We start from the raw sequence: 15429 nt of genomic DNA, 5'->3' as shown, positions 1-15429 counted from the left end.
TATTTTTTTTCCATCTCCCTGAGCAGAGAACTTTTCCACTTATCTAAGACGAAACTTCCAGAGAGTAGCAGAGCCAGTTAAAACAGAGCAGATAACATCAGCGCTGTGTGCTGAGTGGACAGGCAGCTATATTTAGTGGCTGACAGTGTAAGGAAGAACAATCATTAATGTTGGGAATTGGCTTCGTTAGGGCTTAGAGACAACTGAGTGTGATTCCATAATGACTCCAGTTGCTAAATGAACTCTGGAGACTTCTGCTACCTCCCCAGCAGGGCTGCGAGGTGCAGAAATGGGGGCTGTGGAAGGGCTCTGCAGCACGCCTCATGCTTACAGCCCACACTGTGGCATGGGGACATCTGATGCAGTCAGAGCCAAGTAGAAGTGTCCTGAACTCACAGCCACTTCCACATCCTCCAAGGATCCTTCCCACAAGTGGGATATCGGGGGTGCATCATGCTGCCTCCCTCCATCCCCAGGCAGGCAGAGCTCAGAGGTGCGTGGGAATGGGCAAGAGGTACTGGGCACCATGCATGGGCTGCTGTGTGGCCAGACCCACCCTTTTTACTGCCACCCCTGCACTGGGCAGCGTACAGCTGTTTGGAGGCCACAGAAACCTGAAAAACAGAGGGGAGCACACTCCCCTGCAGATTTCAGAGCTGTCAGCATCTCTGATGCCTGCCCACCTCTCCCCAGCCTGGCTTCCACCAGCGAGGCACAGTGCTTATCAGTGGTGTGAAAGGCTGTTCACCTGTAAATCTCCTGCTGGAGCACAGTGCTATGTAAGCATGGCTGTCACCGCATGTAAACATGAGTGGCCTCTGCACAGCGAGCAGCCCTGCGGCGTTCATTGGGGTCAGCCCTGCACCCCAGTGCTGTCAGGCACAGGCGAGGTGTTGCGGATCCAACAGGGATGGTGGTGGGACATGGGTCTGGAATGGCTCGGCTGCCTGGATCTGCAGTCAGACTGTAGCAGGCCATCAGTGAAGCACAGGGCACTGTTAAACATGCTCATCCCGACGGGGAGCTAGTGGCAGCCCCCAAGGGGTGTCCCACATTGCCACCCTCCCCTGTGCAGCTGGGCAAGGGGCCGCAGCTGCTCAGGGAGGTGCCACTTTTGTTCCCCCGCAACAGGGTGGCTGGTGGAGGTAGCGAAGGAGGTTGGAGGGCTGCCTGCTCCCCGCCTTCACCTCCCCCAACACACAGCCCAGCCTGGACCCCCTTCCCTAGGTGCCATCAGGGGCAGGAGGGACAGGGCCACTCCCACTCCAGGCAGCAAGGGCAGCTGGAGTGAGAGGGGGGAGGGCAGCATATCTGGCTGGTAGGCTTCTCCTGAGACATCCGAATTTCTTGCCTACAATGACAAATATGTGGGTGGTTCCCAGCCTCCTGCTCTGTAAAAGTTGGATTTGTCTTGCCTGTAGGTTGTTTTTTTCCTCGGTTTGAAGGGTTGGGGTTTTTTTGTTGTTGTAGCTGTGCATCTGGGTGCAGTGTTCATTCTTCTTTTCACTCCCTGTGCCCAGGTTTTGGGGGATGGGAGGAAAGCATCCTTTCCTGGCAGAGGAACCATCATTTTGCCTCATCTTCTGTGCCACCAGCAGAAAAACCGTCACCATCCCAAGTTTTCCAGCCAGTGGCTGTGCTGGCAGGACAGTGTTTGCAGGGGAGGGTGGAGGCCATGCTGTGAGATGCCCTTGCTGCTAGCAAAGCCACAAGCATCCTGCGAGGTTTCCCCTTGGCATCCTCCAAGCCTGCTCAGGAAACCAAGCTGGAGTTCAGTTAGTGCAGAGCTCAACAATACACCACACTAACTTGTGCTTGCCAGCACCCAGCCAGGGGCTTGTCCCTAGCGGGCTGGGGGCAGAGGAGGGGGCGAGTGGAGGGAAGTGTGTTCAGCAGCAGAGTGAACTCTTTGGAGAGTTTTTCTCAAGGGACTTTTTATCCCCTTTGAAGTAGCCACGAAACAAAAGGAGTGGGACTGGGTAGGTGGGAGCAGCGTGTGCAGGAGAAGGGGTGCAAAGGCGTGCTTGGCCGTAGGTGTTGGCATGGACACTGGCACTTCTCGGTGGCTGCCGGAGGGGTGTGTGTGTGTGTGTGTGTGTGTGAGTGTGTGCTTCTGCTTGACTGGCAGTTAGGCCCTACGCCTGCCTGATGGCCAGATGTGCGCCGCTGAGCTGTCCCGGGACGACCCAGAAAGCGGGAGCAGCGCTGTGCAGCCCTGCCCTGCGACAGGATGCAGCTGCAAGAGCAAGGAGGATTAAGCGTGGCTTGGGTGCTGCCTGCCCTTCGGCTGAAGGGAGGCAGGTGCTTTTCCAGCCCTCTCTAGCTGTGTTTGCTTTATCAGCATGAACTCGTAGTCCTGGCTTGCTTAAGCTGCAGAGAGCATGAGAGCGTGAGCGTTGGGTTGAATTTTGCAGCCTGTGCCATGTAAATAGTCATAACCAACCTTTCTCACTTTAAAAAATAATAAGGAAATCTGTAAGGCTGTGGGTGAGACCAGGTCTGTGTGCAGGGCACTTTCAGAGATGGAACTTTTCTCTGTCTTTCCTGTAGGAATGGCAAATGTTTCTCCCTGTAATTTCTTTCCCAGTCTCCTGCGGTAACTTCCTTGGCCATCTGAGATTACGCTTTTCCTCCAATTAGGAACGTGATGTGTTTTGTCACTGCTTGACAACATCTGCCATGTGGAGACAAAACCAGGCGGCTGATCTGGAGAAAGCCAAAAAAAGAGGGTAAAAAAACAGTTATCGATGCCAGAAATAACAGTAATAATAGCATACATATGGAATTTGTATTGCAATCCAGGCAGCCTGATGAATTGGAAGGGAAGAAAAAGGCGTTAGCCAGTGTGGGCTCAGCAAACACCAGGCTGTGCCTCCCCCCAGGAGCACGCCCTGTATCCGGAGGCAGCCCCAGGACCTCGGGTTACTCCGTGCCGTACTCTTGAAAGCATGTGTGTTTCTTTTTGTGCGTCTGCATGCCTCCCACCTAGCAACCCTGTTCTGTGTCTCCTCCCCAGGGGCAACCCTCCTGCCAGGGACCGAGCCCACAGTGGACACGGTGTCAGTGCAGCCCATCCCAGCCTACTGGTATTACGTTATTGCCGCCGGAGGTGCTGTTGTGGTGCTGGTCTCCGTCGCGCTGGCCCTTGTGCTCCACTACCACCGGTTCCGCTATGCGGCCAAGAAGAGCGATCACTCCATCACCTACAAAACCTCCCACTATGCCAACGGGGCCCCTGTGGCCGTGGAGCCCACCCTAACCATAAAACTAGAGCAAGACCCCAGCTCGCGCTGCTGAGAGCCGAACAGGAACGAGAGAGCAAACAAAACACAAAACAGACAGACAGACAGACAGAAACTAAGACTTCAAATACGTTGCCTCAGTTTTGCACTTTTTTCCTTACCTAGCATACATGTGAACTCTTAGACATCTCCGTCCCTTCTTCGTCCCCCCGGCCCTCCCTGAATCTTTTACAAACTCTAAACTAATGCTGCATCTTGGATCGCCAGAAGAGACACACCGCCCCTTCACTTCAGAAGTGAACGCTCCCTTTCGATTACTTTTCGAGGACTCTTGGGGTGTTGGGTGGGGTGTTTTTTGGTTTGTTGTGTTTGGGGAGTATTTTTTTTGTTGGTAGGCTTGTTGGGTTTGTTTTCTTCTTCTCCCAGTAGGCAACCTGCAAGGGAACCTGATGGTGAGCCTGGAAGCTTGTGCGTGCGGCTCATGTGCGTGTGTTAAACCTGTGGATGCGAGTGTGCATGGGACTGCGTGCGTCTGACTGACTGAATGTATATTTAGAAACAGCCCCTTCTTAATTTGCTTGTTGTTGCTTCTACTTGCACAGGGAATGCTTTTTGTTCATTTGTTTTTTATTTCCCCCCCTTCCCGCCTCCCCTCTGGAAGGTATGGGACACCTTGGTGGTAAATACCCTGGTTTGTTTACTTGGGGAAGAGAGCAATGCTTTTTTGTTGCCTTATCTAGCTTTGGCTGGGTTTCTTGTTTGATAGCGTTAATGTCTCGGGTGCAAAATGAGAAGAAGAGTCCAGGCTGGACAGTAGGAATGTCCACCTCAGATGGCTAGAAGAATCCAGAGAGGTTCATAGACGTCCAAAAAGTAAGATCTCTCCATCTTATTCTTTCTGCAGCCAACATGATAACACAGCCATTGTTTGGAAGGGGAGAAGGGGAACCCTCCTCTTCCTCCACCCGCAAGTGAATCTATTTAAAGTTGCCTTATATCAGAGAAGCTCATAATGAATGTTTTGTTTGTATCTGTTAAAGCCAGCCTTAGGGTAACACATAGACTTCAGCAGGTCTAAGGTGGATGCTAAATACTGTAGTTTCTTGGGAATTGAAGGTTTATTTATTTTCTAAGTATCCTCACTCTGGGTGCTGATGGTTTTACTTGTACATGGGAAGGGGGAGAGGGCTCCTCCTTGTCTTTCTGCTAGAAATGTTCAAGGGACAAGTATAATTCCCCTTTCTGGGTTTTGGGTTTGTTTTTTACCTCTGCCCAATTCATAGCTGCTGAATCATAAAAATTGCCAGTTGACTTTCTAGAATGTCAATTAGTTTTGCATTTGCTAATGTTCTGCTTCTTAAAGCGTCAGTAACATTTAGCAAGCAAAGACTAGCAGGCGTGCCTGGGGGGCCCAGCTATTGCTGCTGCTTTTACCTGGGAGGCAAGATGGAACCTCCAACACGCCTCCCACTGTTGAATGGCCCAGTGTATTGTAGTGGAAATGCCTTATATAAATTACTGAATGATGACATGCAAAAGTGGTTTGAATCGTTAACTCCGATCTGTTCGCAGGCAAAAAAAGTACCTCCAGTGAGCAAGGTTCTCCATCTTGTTTGTGTTCATTTGTGATGAGTGATCAGACTCCCTGGCCCCCTCCTAAACTTGCTAGTGCTCCCCACCCCTCCATTGCCCGTGAATACTGCATAAAATGGATCAAGGCGAGCAGCTCTGTTAACTTCCCTGCAGTCTTGAGCTTCCTTTTGGTCTGGGGAAAAAGTGGAAACATAAATGGTGCTGTGCATATGTGGTATTGGCCCCTGTGGCAGCAGAGCCCTCTCCCCAGGGGATCTCTGTCGATGGGGGTGTCACAGTCCCCTCCCTCCCTGCCTTTACTCATGCAGCCAGTTCCACCCCCTTGTGCCCTTTATTCAGCAGATTTCAGCAGGACCCCCAGCTGCAGCAGCAAGTGTCTAAAACACCTAAGGAGCACAGAAATACCCGGGGGATTTGGCAACACAAGCATGTGAGGGGTGGTGGGTGCTCAAGGGCAGCATCACTCCCCCCCAGCCCTGACTCCCACGAGCTTTGTGGCATCCCCCTGCAATGGGGGCAGGCATGTGCCTGTCCCAGCAGAGCGGGAAGGGACCCAGGGAGCTCCTGCCACCTTGCAGGTGGTGCTGCCCCGAGGTGCCCAGGCCAGGGCTTCCAGGGCTGGGGCGCTTTCTCTGTGACCCTCCTCGTTACCCAGCACTGGTGTTGCAGTGTGTATGGTTCATGATGTGAAATCCCATTCTCCCCCAGCCAGCTGCAAATTAAAACAGATGTGAAGTACTGGCACGGGCTTGCTGCATTTTCAGGTCAGCCCAAGCCATGTCAGCAGGTGACACTGTCACATTTCCAAAGTCCGCTCAGCCTCTCTAGGTCAGATGATAGCCCCTCGCCTCCACCAGGTTCACCCCCATGGACTTTAGCAAGTGCACATCGGTGTGTCAGAGAGGAGAATGTGGCACCCTGTCTTTCAAACCAAAATCACCAAAGACAAAACAGAAGGTCACTTCAAGATTTTTATTCCCAGTTCTGCCCTGCTCCTTGAGCCCTGACATCCCTAGCGTTGCCCAGTTGCCTGTGTGTGAAAAATATCTTGTGGAAATTTGAAACTCTTTGAAGATGTATTGTGTGGAATGTAATAAAATGATGATATTTTTATACAAATATCTGGGGTTTTTCTTCCTTCTTTCCTTGCTAACAAGAACGCTGTCCGTGGCTTGAAGCAAAGCAGTGTTTCAGAACCCTATGTTTCCTTTTGGAGCATTGAGGCTATATCCTTTAGGAAAGTGATGCTGCTGCTTGCAGACCCGCAGCTCACCCTCAGCTCCCAGCAGCACAGCGGGTGCACGCTCCCTGCCTGGCTGCACTCGGGACTGTGCCGTTAATAGCAGCTTTTAGATCCATTACATTTGCACCAGGCCTTAGCGGGAGCTTTGGGCGGCTGGACTGACACTTGGGTTTGTTTAGGGGGGTCGCTAACGTATCTTAAGTGCTAAATTGCTTGATGTGAGTATGCAGAACGTCTCCCGCTGGGCCCCTGGAGACAGGACATCCGACTTCCTGGGGCCCTGGCTGTCGGCTCAGCTGAGCCAGATGCTCAGACCCTCATGCATGATGAGAACTCAGTTAAACCGTAACCAAAATTAATAACGAAAACAGCAACGTGTTCCTTTTCTGTAAGATCCTGGCTGGGTCTCTGCATGTCTGACTGCGGAGGAGAGCAGTGCAGGAGCGGCCCAGGTGCTGCAGCACCAAGGGCTTGGAGAGGTGCGTGTCCTCTGCCCTCCCTCCACCCGAGCCCTCCCAGCTTGTCACAGGGACTTCTGCTCCAGCCTTTGTCCTTTCTATCTTCTTCAGGTGCACCTTTCACCCCTCTAGACCAGGCAACAGCATCATGTTTCATGTGAAATATCTTTTGCTGCCAGTTTGAGAGGCTTTTCTTTCCCTCCTGCATTTATTTTCATTCTGTTGCACTCTTTACCCTGGCACACAGCTCAGCTTTGCAGTGCAGCTTCCTGGCTTTACCAGGAATTCAGGCCATCAACAAAAAAATAATTCAAATGTGATCTCTCACTTTGGCTGTGCAAACACATACAAAGCTGAGGACCCATGCCACTTATCCCACTTTTTCTTCTTTTTTTTTAGCTTTTTTTTTTTCTCTAATTGTACAGCAAAGCCCCTACACTTGCAATTTGCATTTTGTACACTTCAGTGACTGTCCAAGCAAAATTCAAAACAAATATGCACATGCGAAAAACAGGGAGGGAGAGCCTGGCTGATGGCTTCCCAATGAGAAGGAAAAAAATTCTGTTAAGTAAACAGACAAAAAGGGAGGAACCGTTCCGGGTTTAATTATTCTGTGTGTGTGTTGCAGCCAGATTGACCGGGGAGTTGGGTGCTGCTCAGGCTGCAGTGCATCGCAGGGAAGAAAGCAGCTAAAATTAGCACACTTTGTTTAAGGAAATAAATGCAACTTAGAGTGATTTTGATGCAAGGTCTTCTGCAGGTAACTTCAGGTGTGGAAGAGTCTACTTAAAATAAAAGGGGCAAAGTTTTCGGGGTAGCTGGAGGGGCTCTGTATTTCAGGGAGTGGAGTTATGGGTGGGAGCCTGCTGTCTCCTGCGTGCTGCAGGGAGGGTCTGGACGTGGCTCCCCCCATTGTATGTGGGGTGATGGTGTTTTTATCTGTTGCTGTTGTAGGGAAAGCGACTCTGTGCGGCTGGCGGGACAGGGCCTGCAGGCACCCTCTGTATGCGATGGGGCAAAGATGCTGGGAAATGGGGATGTGAAAGGGAGCGATGGACCTGACAAAGCAAAGAGCTTTGTCCAGGCAATGTCAGCATGCCTGACACAGATGATTGCCCAGGAGCAGGCTGCAAATCACAGTGCTCATTCACCCAGACCAGGGACTGGACACACAGCGGGGCCAGCCTCCGGCCCGTGGCAAGGGCCTGCAAGGTGACACCTGGTGTGCGTACCTGAGGGCTGCTCTCACCCGGGCTTTGTGGACACGGTTGTGTTGCCTCTGATGGAAATGCAAGGGAACAAGGTAGAAACTGGATTGTGCATAGAGCTATGTTGGGATTTTGCCCCTCTGGAAACCCTGTGAAAACCTGCCAGCACTATCAGGGCCAGCCCCTGCTTACCCGGAGTCAGGGCAGCACAGCTTGGCATGCAGACACCAGCGAGGGCCCCGAGGCGAGCTTGGACAGCCGCCTGGCTTTCTGCCACAGCTCCTCCATCAATGGCTTTGGCTGCTCTTAGCAGCGATTGCAGGCGTGACTGCCAGTTTGAGGAATAGTGTCGTTAGCCACTGCCGCTGTAAAAACAAACAGCAACAACGGGGAGGGCGATAAACATATCAGGATGCCGCAGAGCTGCCGGCTTCTCCTCCAGCTTGAGCCCTTGTGTGGCAGCGGTGGGCTAACGGCACTGCCCTCATGCGAGGAGCTGCTTGGTTTGGGACCAGCGAGCTCCGGCACGGAGAACTGAACCCAAGCCAAACCAAGTCCAGCACAAAGAGAGAGGAAAAGGAAAAACACACTGTATAAAGCCACTGAAATGCCGTATGCATGCATGACACCACCGCTTTTACCCTGGCCTTGTGCTGGTGCCACATGCAAAAGCAGGACGCACCAGGGAAGTGCTGGGGAAAGGGCCGGGCTTGGATGGGAGGCGTGACTACTGTGGGGAGGCTTTGGCAAGGTCCCTGATTTGGGCAGCCGCCTTGGCCATCTGCCATGCGCATGGCGAGGGCAGAGAGCAACGTGTTGGAGGGCAGAGCCAGGGCTGGAAGTAGCTGCCTGCTCACGTTTGCCTTGGCACCAAGCACCCTGCACGGCTTCAAGCCTCTGAGTACTTTCGGGGAGGGGGGGGCTCCACCTGCCCGGCAGCCCTTCCCCATCATCTCTGTGTACAAGAAGCCCAAGGAGCACAAGAGGGCCCTTGGTGCCACCCTGTTTGCCCATGGTGCTGGTGTGCACTGCCACCGGACAGCCCGGAGGCAATCTGAGGATAAGGTCTGGGGGTTCCTGTGCTGCGGCGGGCAGCTCAGCCAGGGGAGGGGCTGCTTGTTTGCTTTCTTTAATGTTCAGCTGTAGCCAAAGCACTGTTTTAATTTTAAATTTGGCAGGGATTTAGCCCTTTTGTAAACTAAAATCGGTCTGTGTTTCTGGAGGAGTGAGGAAGAGAGAAGTGAGGCAGATTTTCGGCTGGAAATAGAGCAACGGGGGGTTCAGAGGGAGGGTTTCTGCCTAGTCTGTGCTGCTGCTTTGAGAAGTGCTTCCCCTTTCACCGAGGGTGGGTGGTGTCGCCCCCCTAGCCCCCGGGGGCTCCCAGCCGGAGGAGCAGCGCTGCGGCGCTGCCAAACAGAGTGATGTCAAGGCAAGGCCACAGCGGCTGCTTTGCTATGTCAAAACAAAATGATGTGTGTTGGAGTCACGCTATTGCTGCAGAGAGAGAGGGGCTGGGATTGAGCAAAGGGAGAAAAGTGAGGTTCAGGGTGGAGATGGAGCTCTGCCTCTCCCTGACTAGGCTGGGGAGCAGTAATTTCTGACCTGTTTTCTTGCATTTAGCTGGATTTAATGCTTCAGGCCCTCGTGGGCACTGTTTGGCAGCAGAGCAGTTGTGCACTTCTGACATCCCTTGCAAAGTGGGATAGCACTGGCTGAGATGGCTGTTGCAGCTGCAGGAGAGAGGGGTGAACACGTAGGAGGGTGCTTGCTGTTTTCAGGGCAGTGAACAGCACACGGTCCTTTCCTTGCTGTGGAAAGGACTGGACAGCAGTGGGCTGCCCCTCTTTTGTACCAGGAGCCACAACCAGAGACACGGCTGGGGAGTGAGAGGCAGTAGGCAGCAGAGCCCACCTGGCTGCTGTCACCTGGCATCACCCTTCAGCCTCAGAGGCCACGTACTCCTACGGGAGCTGGGGAGCAGGAGCACAGGCACAGCCGGAGCACATCCCAGGCACTCTCCAGGACAGGCTTCCATGTGCAGGAGAGACTGCAGGCAGGAAACAAAGAGGGCTGGAAATTGCTGTAAGTTTGATAGTTTGCGAAAGGCACCTCCTGCTGAGACGCTCATTTTGTTTGCCGAGAAAGAGCCCCAGAAGAGCCCCAGAGGTGCCGCAGCCACTGTCTGTGTGTAAAGCTGAGTACATGGTGACAGGCAGAGCTCTGCCCTGGGATGGAGGGGCCTGGCAGCAGGCAGCACCCTATACACAGACTTAAACCAGGCACAGTCGGTCTAGAAATAAGCAGCAATTTTTTTCTCAGTGGTGGTCATTTGCCTCAGAGGAATGGGTCATGGGTCCAGCAGCTGGGGCCAGGTGTCCTCTCCAAAGCAATAGCTTTTGGCTTGGCACAAAAGTGCCAGCCTGAGATGGTCAGCACTGCTGGTAAGCCCGTGCAGGCCAGCAGGAGTTAAGTATGTGTGGTGGTGGTAAGTACATGCCAGTCCATATGATGTGCTGACCTCAGCTTTGCAGAGCTGAACTACCTTGGGCAGGTGTGGAGAGCTTTGTCTGGTGGGCTCTTGTGCCTCCACTGGCTGCCCTGGAAAGGCATATTTAAGCATGTATTACCCTCCTTTTCCAGTAACCGCCTCCCTACCCCAATCCCTTCTACCCCTGCTACTATTTTAAAACAGACATACTTTAAAGCTCCTTAATCTCTGCAAATACTAATTCTCTCCTGATCTCACTCGGTGTGAGGTCATATGAACATAGTACTTAAATTGCTCCTTGTCTTTGATTAGAATCTCATCTTCCTTTTTTCAGGTCCCATAAATTAGCCTTTGGCTGGCAGTGCTCTCAGATCCAACAGATAACAGCCTTTTCTCGGCATCCGGTCGTTCCCAGCAGCATTACTACCATCATCTTTTGGGCATGGTGGGCTATGTTCTCACAGCCATCATTCAGCACACATGCTTTAAAAAGGGCCTTTCACTCAGGAGCAAGCACTTCTCCTGTTTAAATACAGTTCCCCCTAACATTCTTGTCTAACCTTCTCTGGTATATTTTTGTTTTTACTTTTAAAATGCAAAGTAAATTGCACCCAAAATCTTCCCTTTAAGGAAGCAGCTCTCCACAGCACGGGGCAATGCACATTTCATAGAATCATAGAATCATAGAATGGTCTGGGTTGGAAGGGACCCCAAGGATCACAGAGCTCCAACCCCCCTGCCACAGGCAGGGACACCAACCTCCAGGCCTGGATCTACACAAGGCTGCCCAGGAATTTTGCTGTGACAAACCATGTCAAAGGCTTTACTGAAGTCCAGGTAGACCACATCCACAGCCTTCCCCTTGTCCATTAAGTGTGTCACCTTGTCCATTAAGTGTGTCACCTTGTCATAGAAGGTGATCAGGTTAGTTTGACAGGATCTACCTTTTTTAAACCCATTTCTCCCATTCTGGCCAGCAGCTTGCAGGGCTTTTCTGGGGGCCACTTTCCAAGGGGTCACTTTCCAAGGCACGCTCCACTTGTGACAATATTGCTTGGATTTGTCACAAAGGAGCCTAATTGATGACAGACTGGAAGTCCTCTCCACTAGAAACTGAACTGAGACCACCAGCTTGCGTTCCCACAACCAGCCACGCAGCCAGTGCTGGTTTTGTTAATGACTTGAGAAACCCCAGTATGGAAAAAGAAACACTGAGCCGTGTTTTTCCAAAGCCAGAGCAGAGCCCTGCGTGACACCATACAGTCTGATAGCAATGAAATGGCGTGTGGGGAACAGGAGAATAAGAGCCTACCACTGGCCTGAGGAGGAAGATATCATTTAAGCAGGACTCGGAGTCATATTAGCATGGGGAATTGAGAAAATTGCTCTAAGACTAAATAGATTTTGGGTTGGGCTTTTTGTATAAATGTTCTCTCTTTACAGATTTTCCCAGGGCTCCTTCCTTTCAGGCTGGAAGAACTGGTGTTCTTTTGAAAGTGTTGATTAACCGGTACTTTGTTTTTTTCTGGCTTTTCCCTCAAGGCTACCCTGGGAAATAGAAAAGCACCAAATTGCTAGCTTGTTCTGACACAAAATTTAGAGGGGCTACAGTATGGAAAAGCAAAAGATTTCCAGCGGCCTCTTCCCACACATGGGCTCCTTGGGCAGGCCATCACCCAGGTGCCAACTTTGCTCCTGTTTGAGCAACCTGCAGTTTCCACAGGGTTGTGTAGGTGACATGGGTGGCAAATTTCACTTCTTGTCTTCTGACGGAGGACTAGCAGAGCAGACGTCTCTGTGTGTGAACTGCTTTGCAAGTTATTTTTCCACATGTTCGGCTCTAAATGTTTGCAAGAGGCCCTCAGGCAGTTCTCCCAGCCCTAAGATGTTGCCATCTGGGCCTGTCACTTCTGGAAGTGTTGAGAAATCACGTGAACTCACTGCTAAAGTGAGGATTTACAGAAGATGGTGTGCACCTATGTTTCTTCAACAAGCTAACAGCAGCCCCAAGCTGCCTTAATTACCTGGCTCACTAGATGCAGAGCTTATCATCAGGAGGAGCAAGAATTGGGCTTTGTATGTTCCTGTTGCCAGGTGTGCTTGGAAATCCAAAGAAATCCCTTAATCCTTTGAGTGCAGGGGGCAAAAGACAATTCTGGACAAAGAATGGGTATTTAGGAAGGTAGCATCAGTGCGGGCACAGAGGATTGCTGCAGTCCAGCGTGAGGTGGTGTTGGGGTGGCATGGCACTCAGTAGGGTTCCCTGCTCTGGAAGTGAACCTTGAAATGTCACTGGCAGGGTCTCCCTGGTACTATTGCATGGGATAGCAAAAAAAAAAAAAATAGATATGACAATTCAGAAGGCCTTCTCCAGTCTCTGTGCAGATTTTCCAGTCTTCTGTGCAAATATGCAGATTTATTCTTTTATAAGGTTTTGAAAAGTTTCTTTGCATGTGGCTTTTTGGGCACCAGTTACATTCTTTGGGGTGGTTTTGCACAAGATGCGAAGTAGCCTCAGTTTTCAACCACAGCTATGGCAAAGCTGTGGCTTCTACCTCTTTCTTACTGTCCCTGATTTTCTGCCTTTCTGACCGTTTTGAGGTGCCTTCTCAGTTGAGCACCCCGAGTTGCAGTCAGCTTTGAAAACTCTGAGCAGATCAACATGAAAGCACATATTTTTCTGGAAAAACTGTAAGGATGGTAGCTCTACCTAGGGATAATGCTAGGAAGGCTGCACAGCAAAATAACTTTCTTCTGCTCAGATTACAGCGTGTGCATTCGGTTATGAGTGCCTGATCTGTGCTGAACAATAAATGTCGCGACGAAAGGGAGTGCGGATCAGAGAAATGTTAACATAAATGCCTAGATAGGGACACCCATTTGCCACGCTCCTCATTTCCACCAGCTTTTGCATTAAAGCATATAATGATGATGCATGGCTTCCTCGAATTGCTATGAGCCTATCTGAAACCCAAAGAAAAACTGGGTCATTGAAGCTCCGTGCCCAGTAAGATGTGTGGGAAGAGATGAAAAGTAGCGCGTGCGAAATGGATCTCGCATTAGTGGCGAGTAATGACAGGCACTGAGGTCCTATTCGAGTTGTAAGGATAATACCCACGAGCATGTTAATAGTAAATTATGGCCATTATGCAGGCACTAATCACAATATTTTAGTGCTATTCAAGTTACCTGGTTTCTTTGCTTCTCACTCGCTCTTTTCTTCTGCAAACCTGGTCATTTGGTGGTCATGAAATGTGATGCTGTGGGCCGATCCTGTTCTCTTGAGTGTGCAAGAGTTTTCATTTATTTTGACCAAAGGAAGAAGACGAGGAGTTCTTCATCCCACCATGAGGAAGAGGTTAGCAGTAGTTCAACTACTGCTTTCTTCTGGCTGGTCTCACAATCCAGTGGTGATAATGCCCCTGAAAGCCTCTTTAAACAAACAGTGCTTCCCATTTTGTTGTTCTAGTGAACTTCCCAAGAATGGAGGATGACTTTCCAGTCTCTGAGCAAGACTTTGAAGACAACGATGATTCAGGTTGGTATCCAAATACCACATGGGCAATTTATCTTGTGTTTCAGTATCAGATGCTACAGTTACTCACAAATCTCAGCTTTAATGTCAGTTAGGAGCTAGAACACACTTGAAAACGTACATTCAAGTGATGGCTCAGTGCCTGGACAAAGACATTAGTTTTCTTTTCTTGTTTCCCTTTTTCAACAGCAAGCAGCCTTGCAAAGTCAATATATTGTATTTGTGTTAGGACAAGTGGAACTGATCTTTCAAGCATTAATTGCTGCTTGCGTGGCATTTTGACTTGTAAATGGAGAAAATTAAGTCTGGGAGCTGTGACAGATTGTCTCCATAGTTTTGAACCCGATGGCACTTGAAGAGCCAGAGTTTCGGGGGTTCTAAAATGCTAGCATGCTATTTACCTAGCCTGAGATGTAAAAGTGAATTAGGGTGCCTAACTTTCTTGGCAGTTTGGTGTGTCCCCTTACTTCTAGACCTGGATTAAAGAATTCTGCTGAGATAGACCTATGGGGGAGCTTATACTCTCGTAAGACCATCACAACTCCAAGTAAGAAATGCATAAAGGTGGTGGTTAAAAAAGAGTGATCCCTGGATAATAAGTGCCCATTCCACTGCAGATTACTTTGGATCGGATAGGAACGACACACTATTCTCTACTAACTCTCCAGGAACCCCAAAGCTGGACAAAGAAAAAAGCTGGCTCTACACCCTGGATCCCATCTTGGTGACCATCATAGCGATGAGCTCCCTCGGTGTCCTCCTCGGGGCCATCTGTGCTGGTCTGCTCCTCTACTGCACGTGCTCGTACGCCGGGCTGTCCTCACGGAGCTCCACCACGCTGGAGAACTACAACTTCGAGCTGTACGACGGTATCAAGCACAAGGTCAAGATGAACCACCAGAAGTGCTGCTCAGAGGCCTGATGGGTGCCTTGGGGGGTCACCCTTGGTGTTGCACCCGGTGAGGTGGGCTGGCAGGGGGTTACTTTTTTTGCTGTTTTCTATGGGAACTGAATGCCATAACAGGGAATTAGGGGCATGGGAGGAGCAAGCGAGGGGAGGCACTGCTCCTGCCACCAGGTCCCACCGGTGGGTCACACTCCGCCAGGACCGAGTGAGCATTCCTGCAAACTGGACTGTGCCGGGCGAGGGGGGGCGAGACCCTTGTTTGTTGGTTCATCTTCACTTTCTGCTGATGCGAATGGCTGGGGCGTGGCGAGGGAGACTGGTTTACCTTTCGGGTGTGAGAAACTAAATGTTGATCGTTATTTCCCACCTCCTGTCTCTAATGAGTTGCTGAGAAGGCCAAGGTACTTCTCCAGCCACCCTGTCTTTAGAAATAACACACACACACACAGACCCTGTCCATTTTAGACCCTGCCCAGATAACTTTTTGGCTGTGAGGATTTGTGCACTTCACACTAAGTCCAGGAAGCTGCGGTTTCCAGTCCCGAAAAGTGGAAGCATGTTGTTACCTTCAACTTTCCTTCTCCTGGTAGGAGAAAAAAGTGAGATACCGGCTTTAGTGTCGATGGTAACAGCAGCACTTTCTGAAGTCATTAAGTGATAAAGTAGAAAGGAAACCCTATGTGTAGAAGCACCTCTTTGAGAGAAGCTGAAGAGCCTTAAAGTGATTTGTGAATAAGAGCCATTTATTAAATCCG

General features: G+C 50.6%; 1 protein-coding gene across 2 annotated transcripts in view; it reads left to right on the top strand.

Moving 5' to 3' along the window:
• NRP2 (neuropilin 2) overlaps positions 1-14689 on the top strand; it is a gene marked incomplete at both ends in the record, with an annotated part of 86129 nt that extends 71440 nt beyond the window's left edge. For both annotated transcript variants that reach the window (XM_084265706.1, XM_084265705.1), the window contains 2 exons: positions 13702-13770; positions 14385-14689. In XM_084265706.1, the coding sequence (XP_084121832.1) occupies positions 13702-13770; positions 14385-14689 (374 nt within the window). The remainder of the gene's footprint in view (positions 1-13701; positions 13771-14384) is intronic.
• Positions 14690-15429: the final 740 nt, after the last annotated feature.

Source organism: Gallinula chloropus, assembly GCF_964237585.1.
Source record: "Gallinula chloropus genome assembly, chromosome: 5".
NCBI lineage: Eukaryota > Metazoa > Chordata > Aves > Gruiformes > Rallidae > Gallinula > Gallinula chloropus.
Note: the sequence above shows the minus strand (reverse complement) of the source record. Positions and strands in the feature narration are given on the sequence as shown.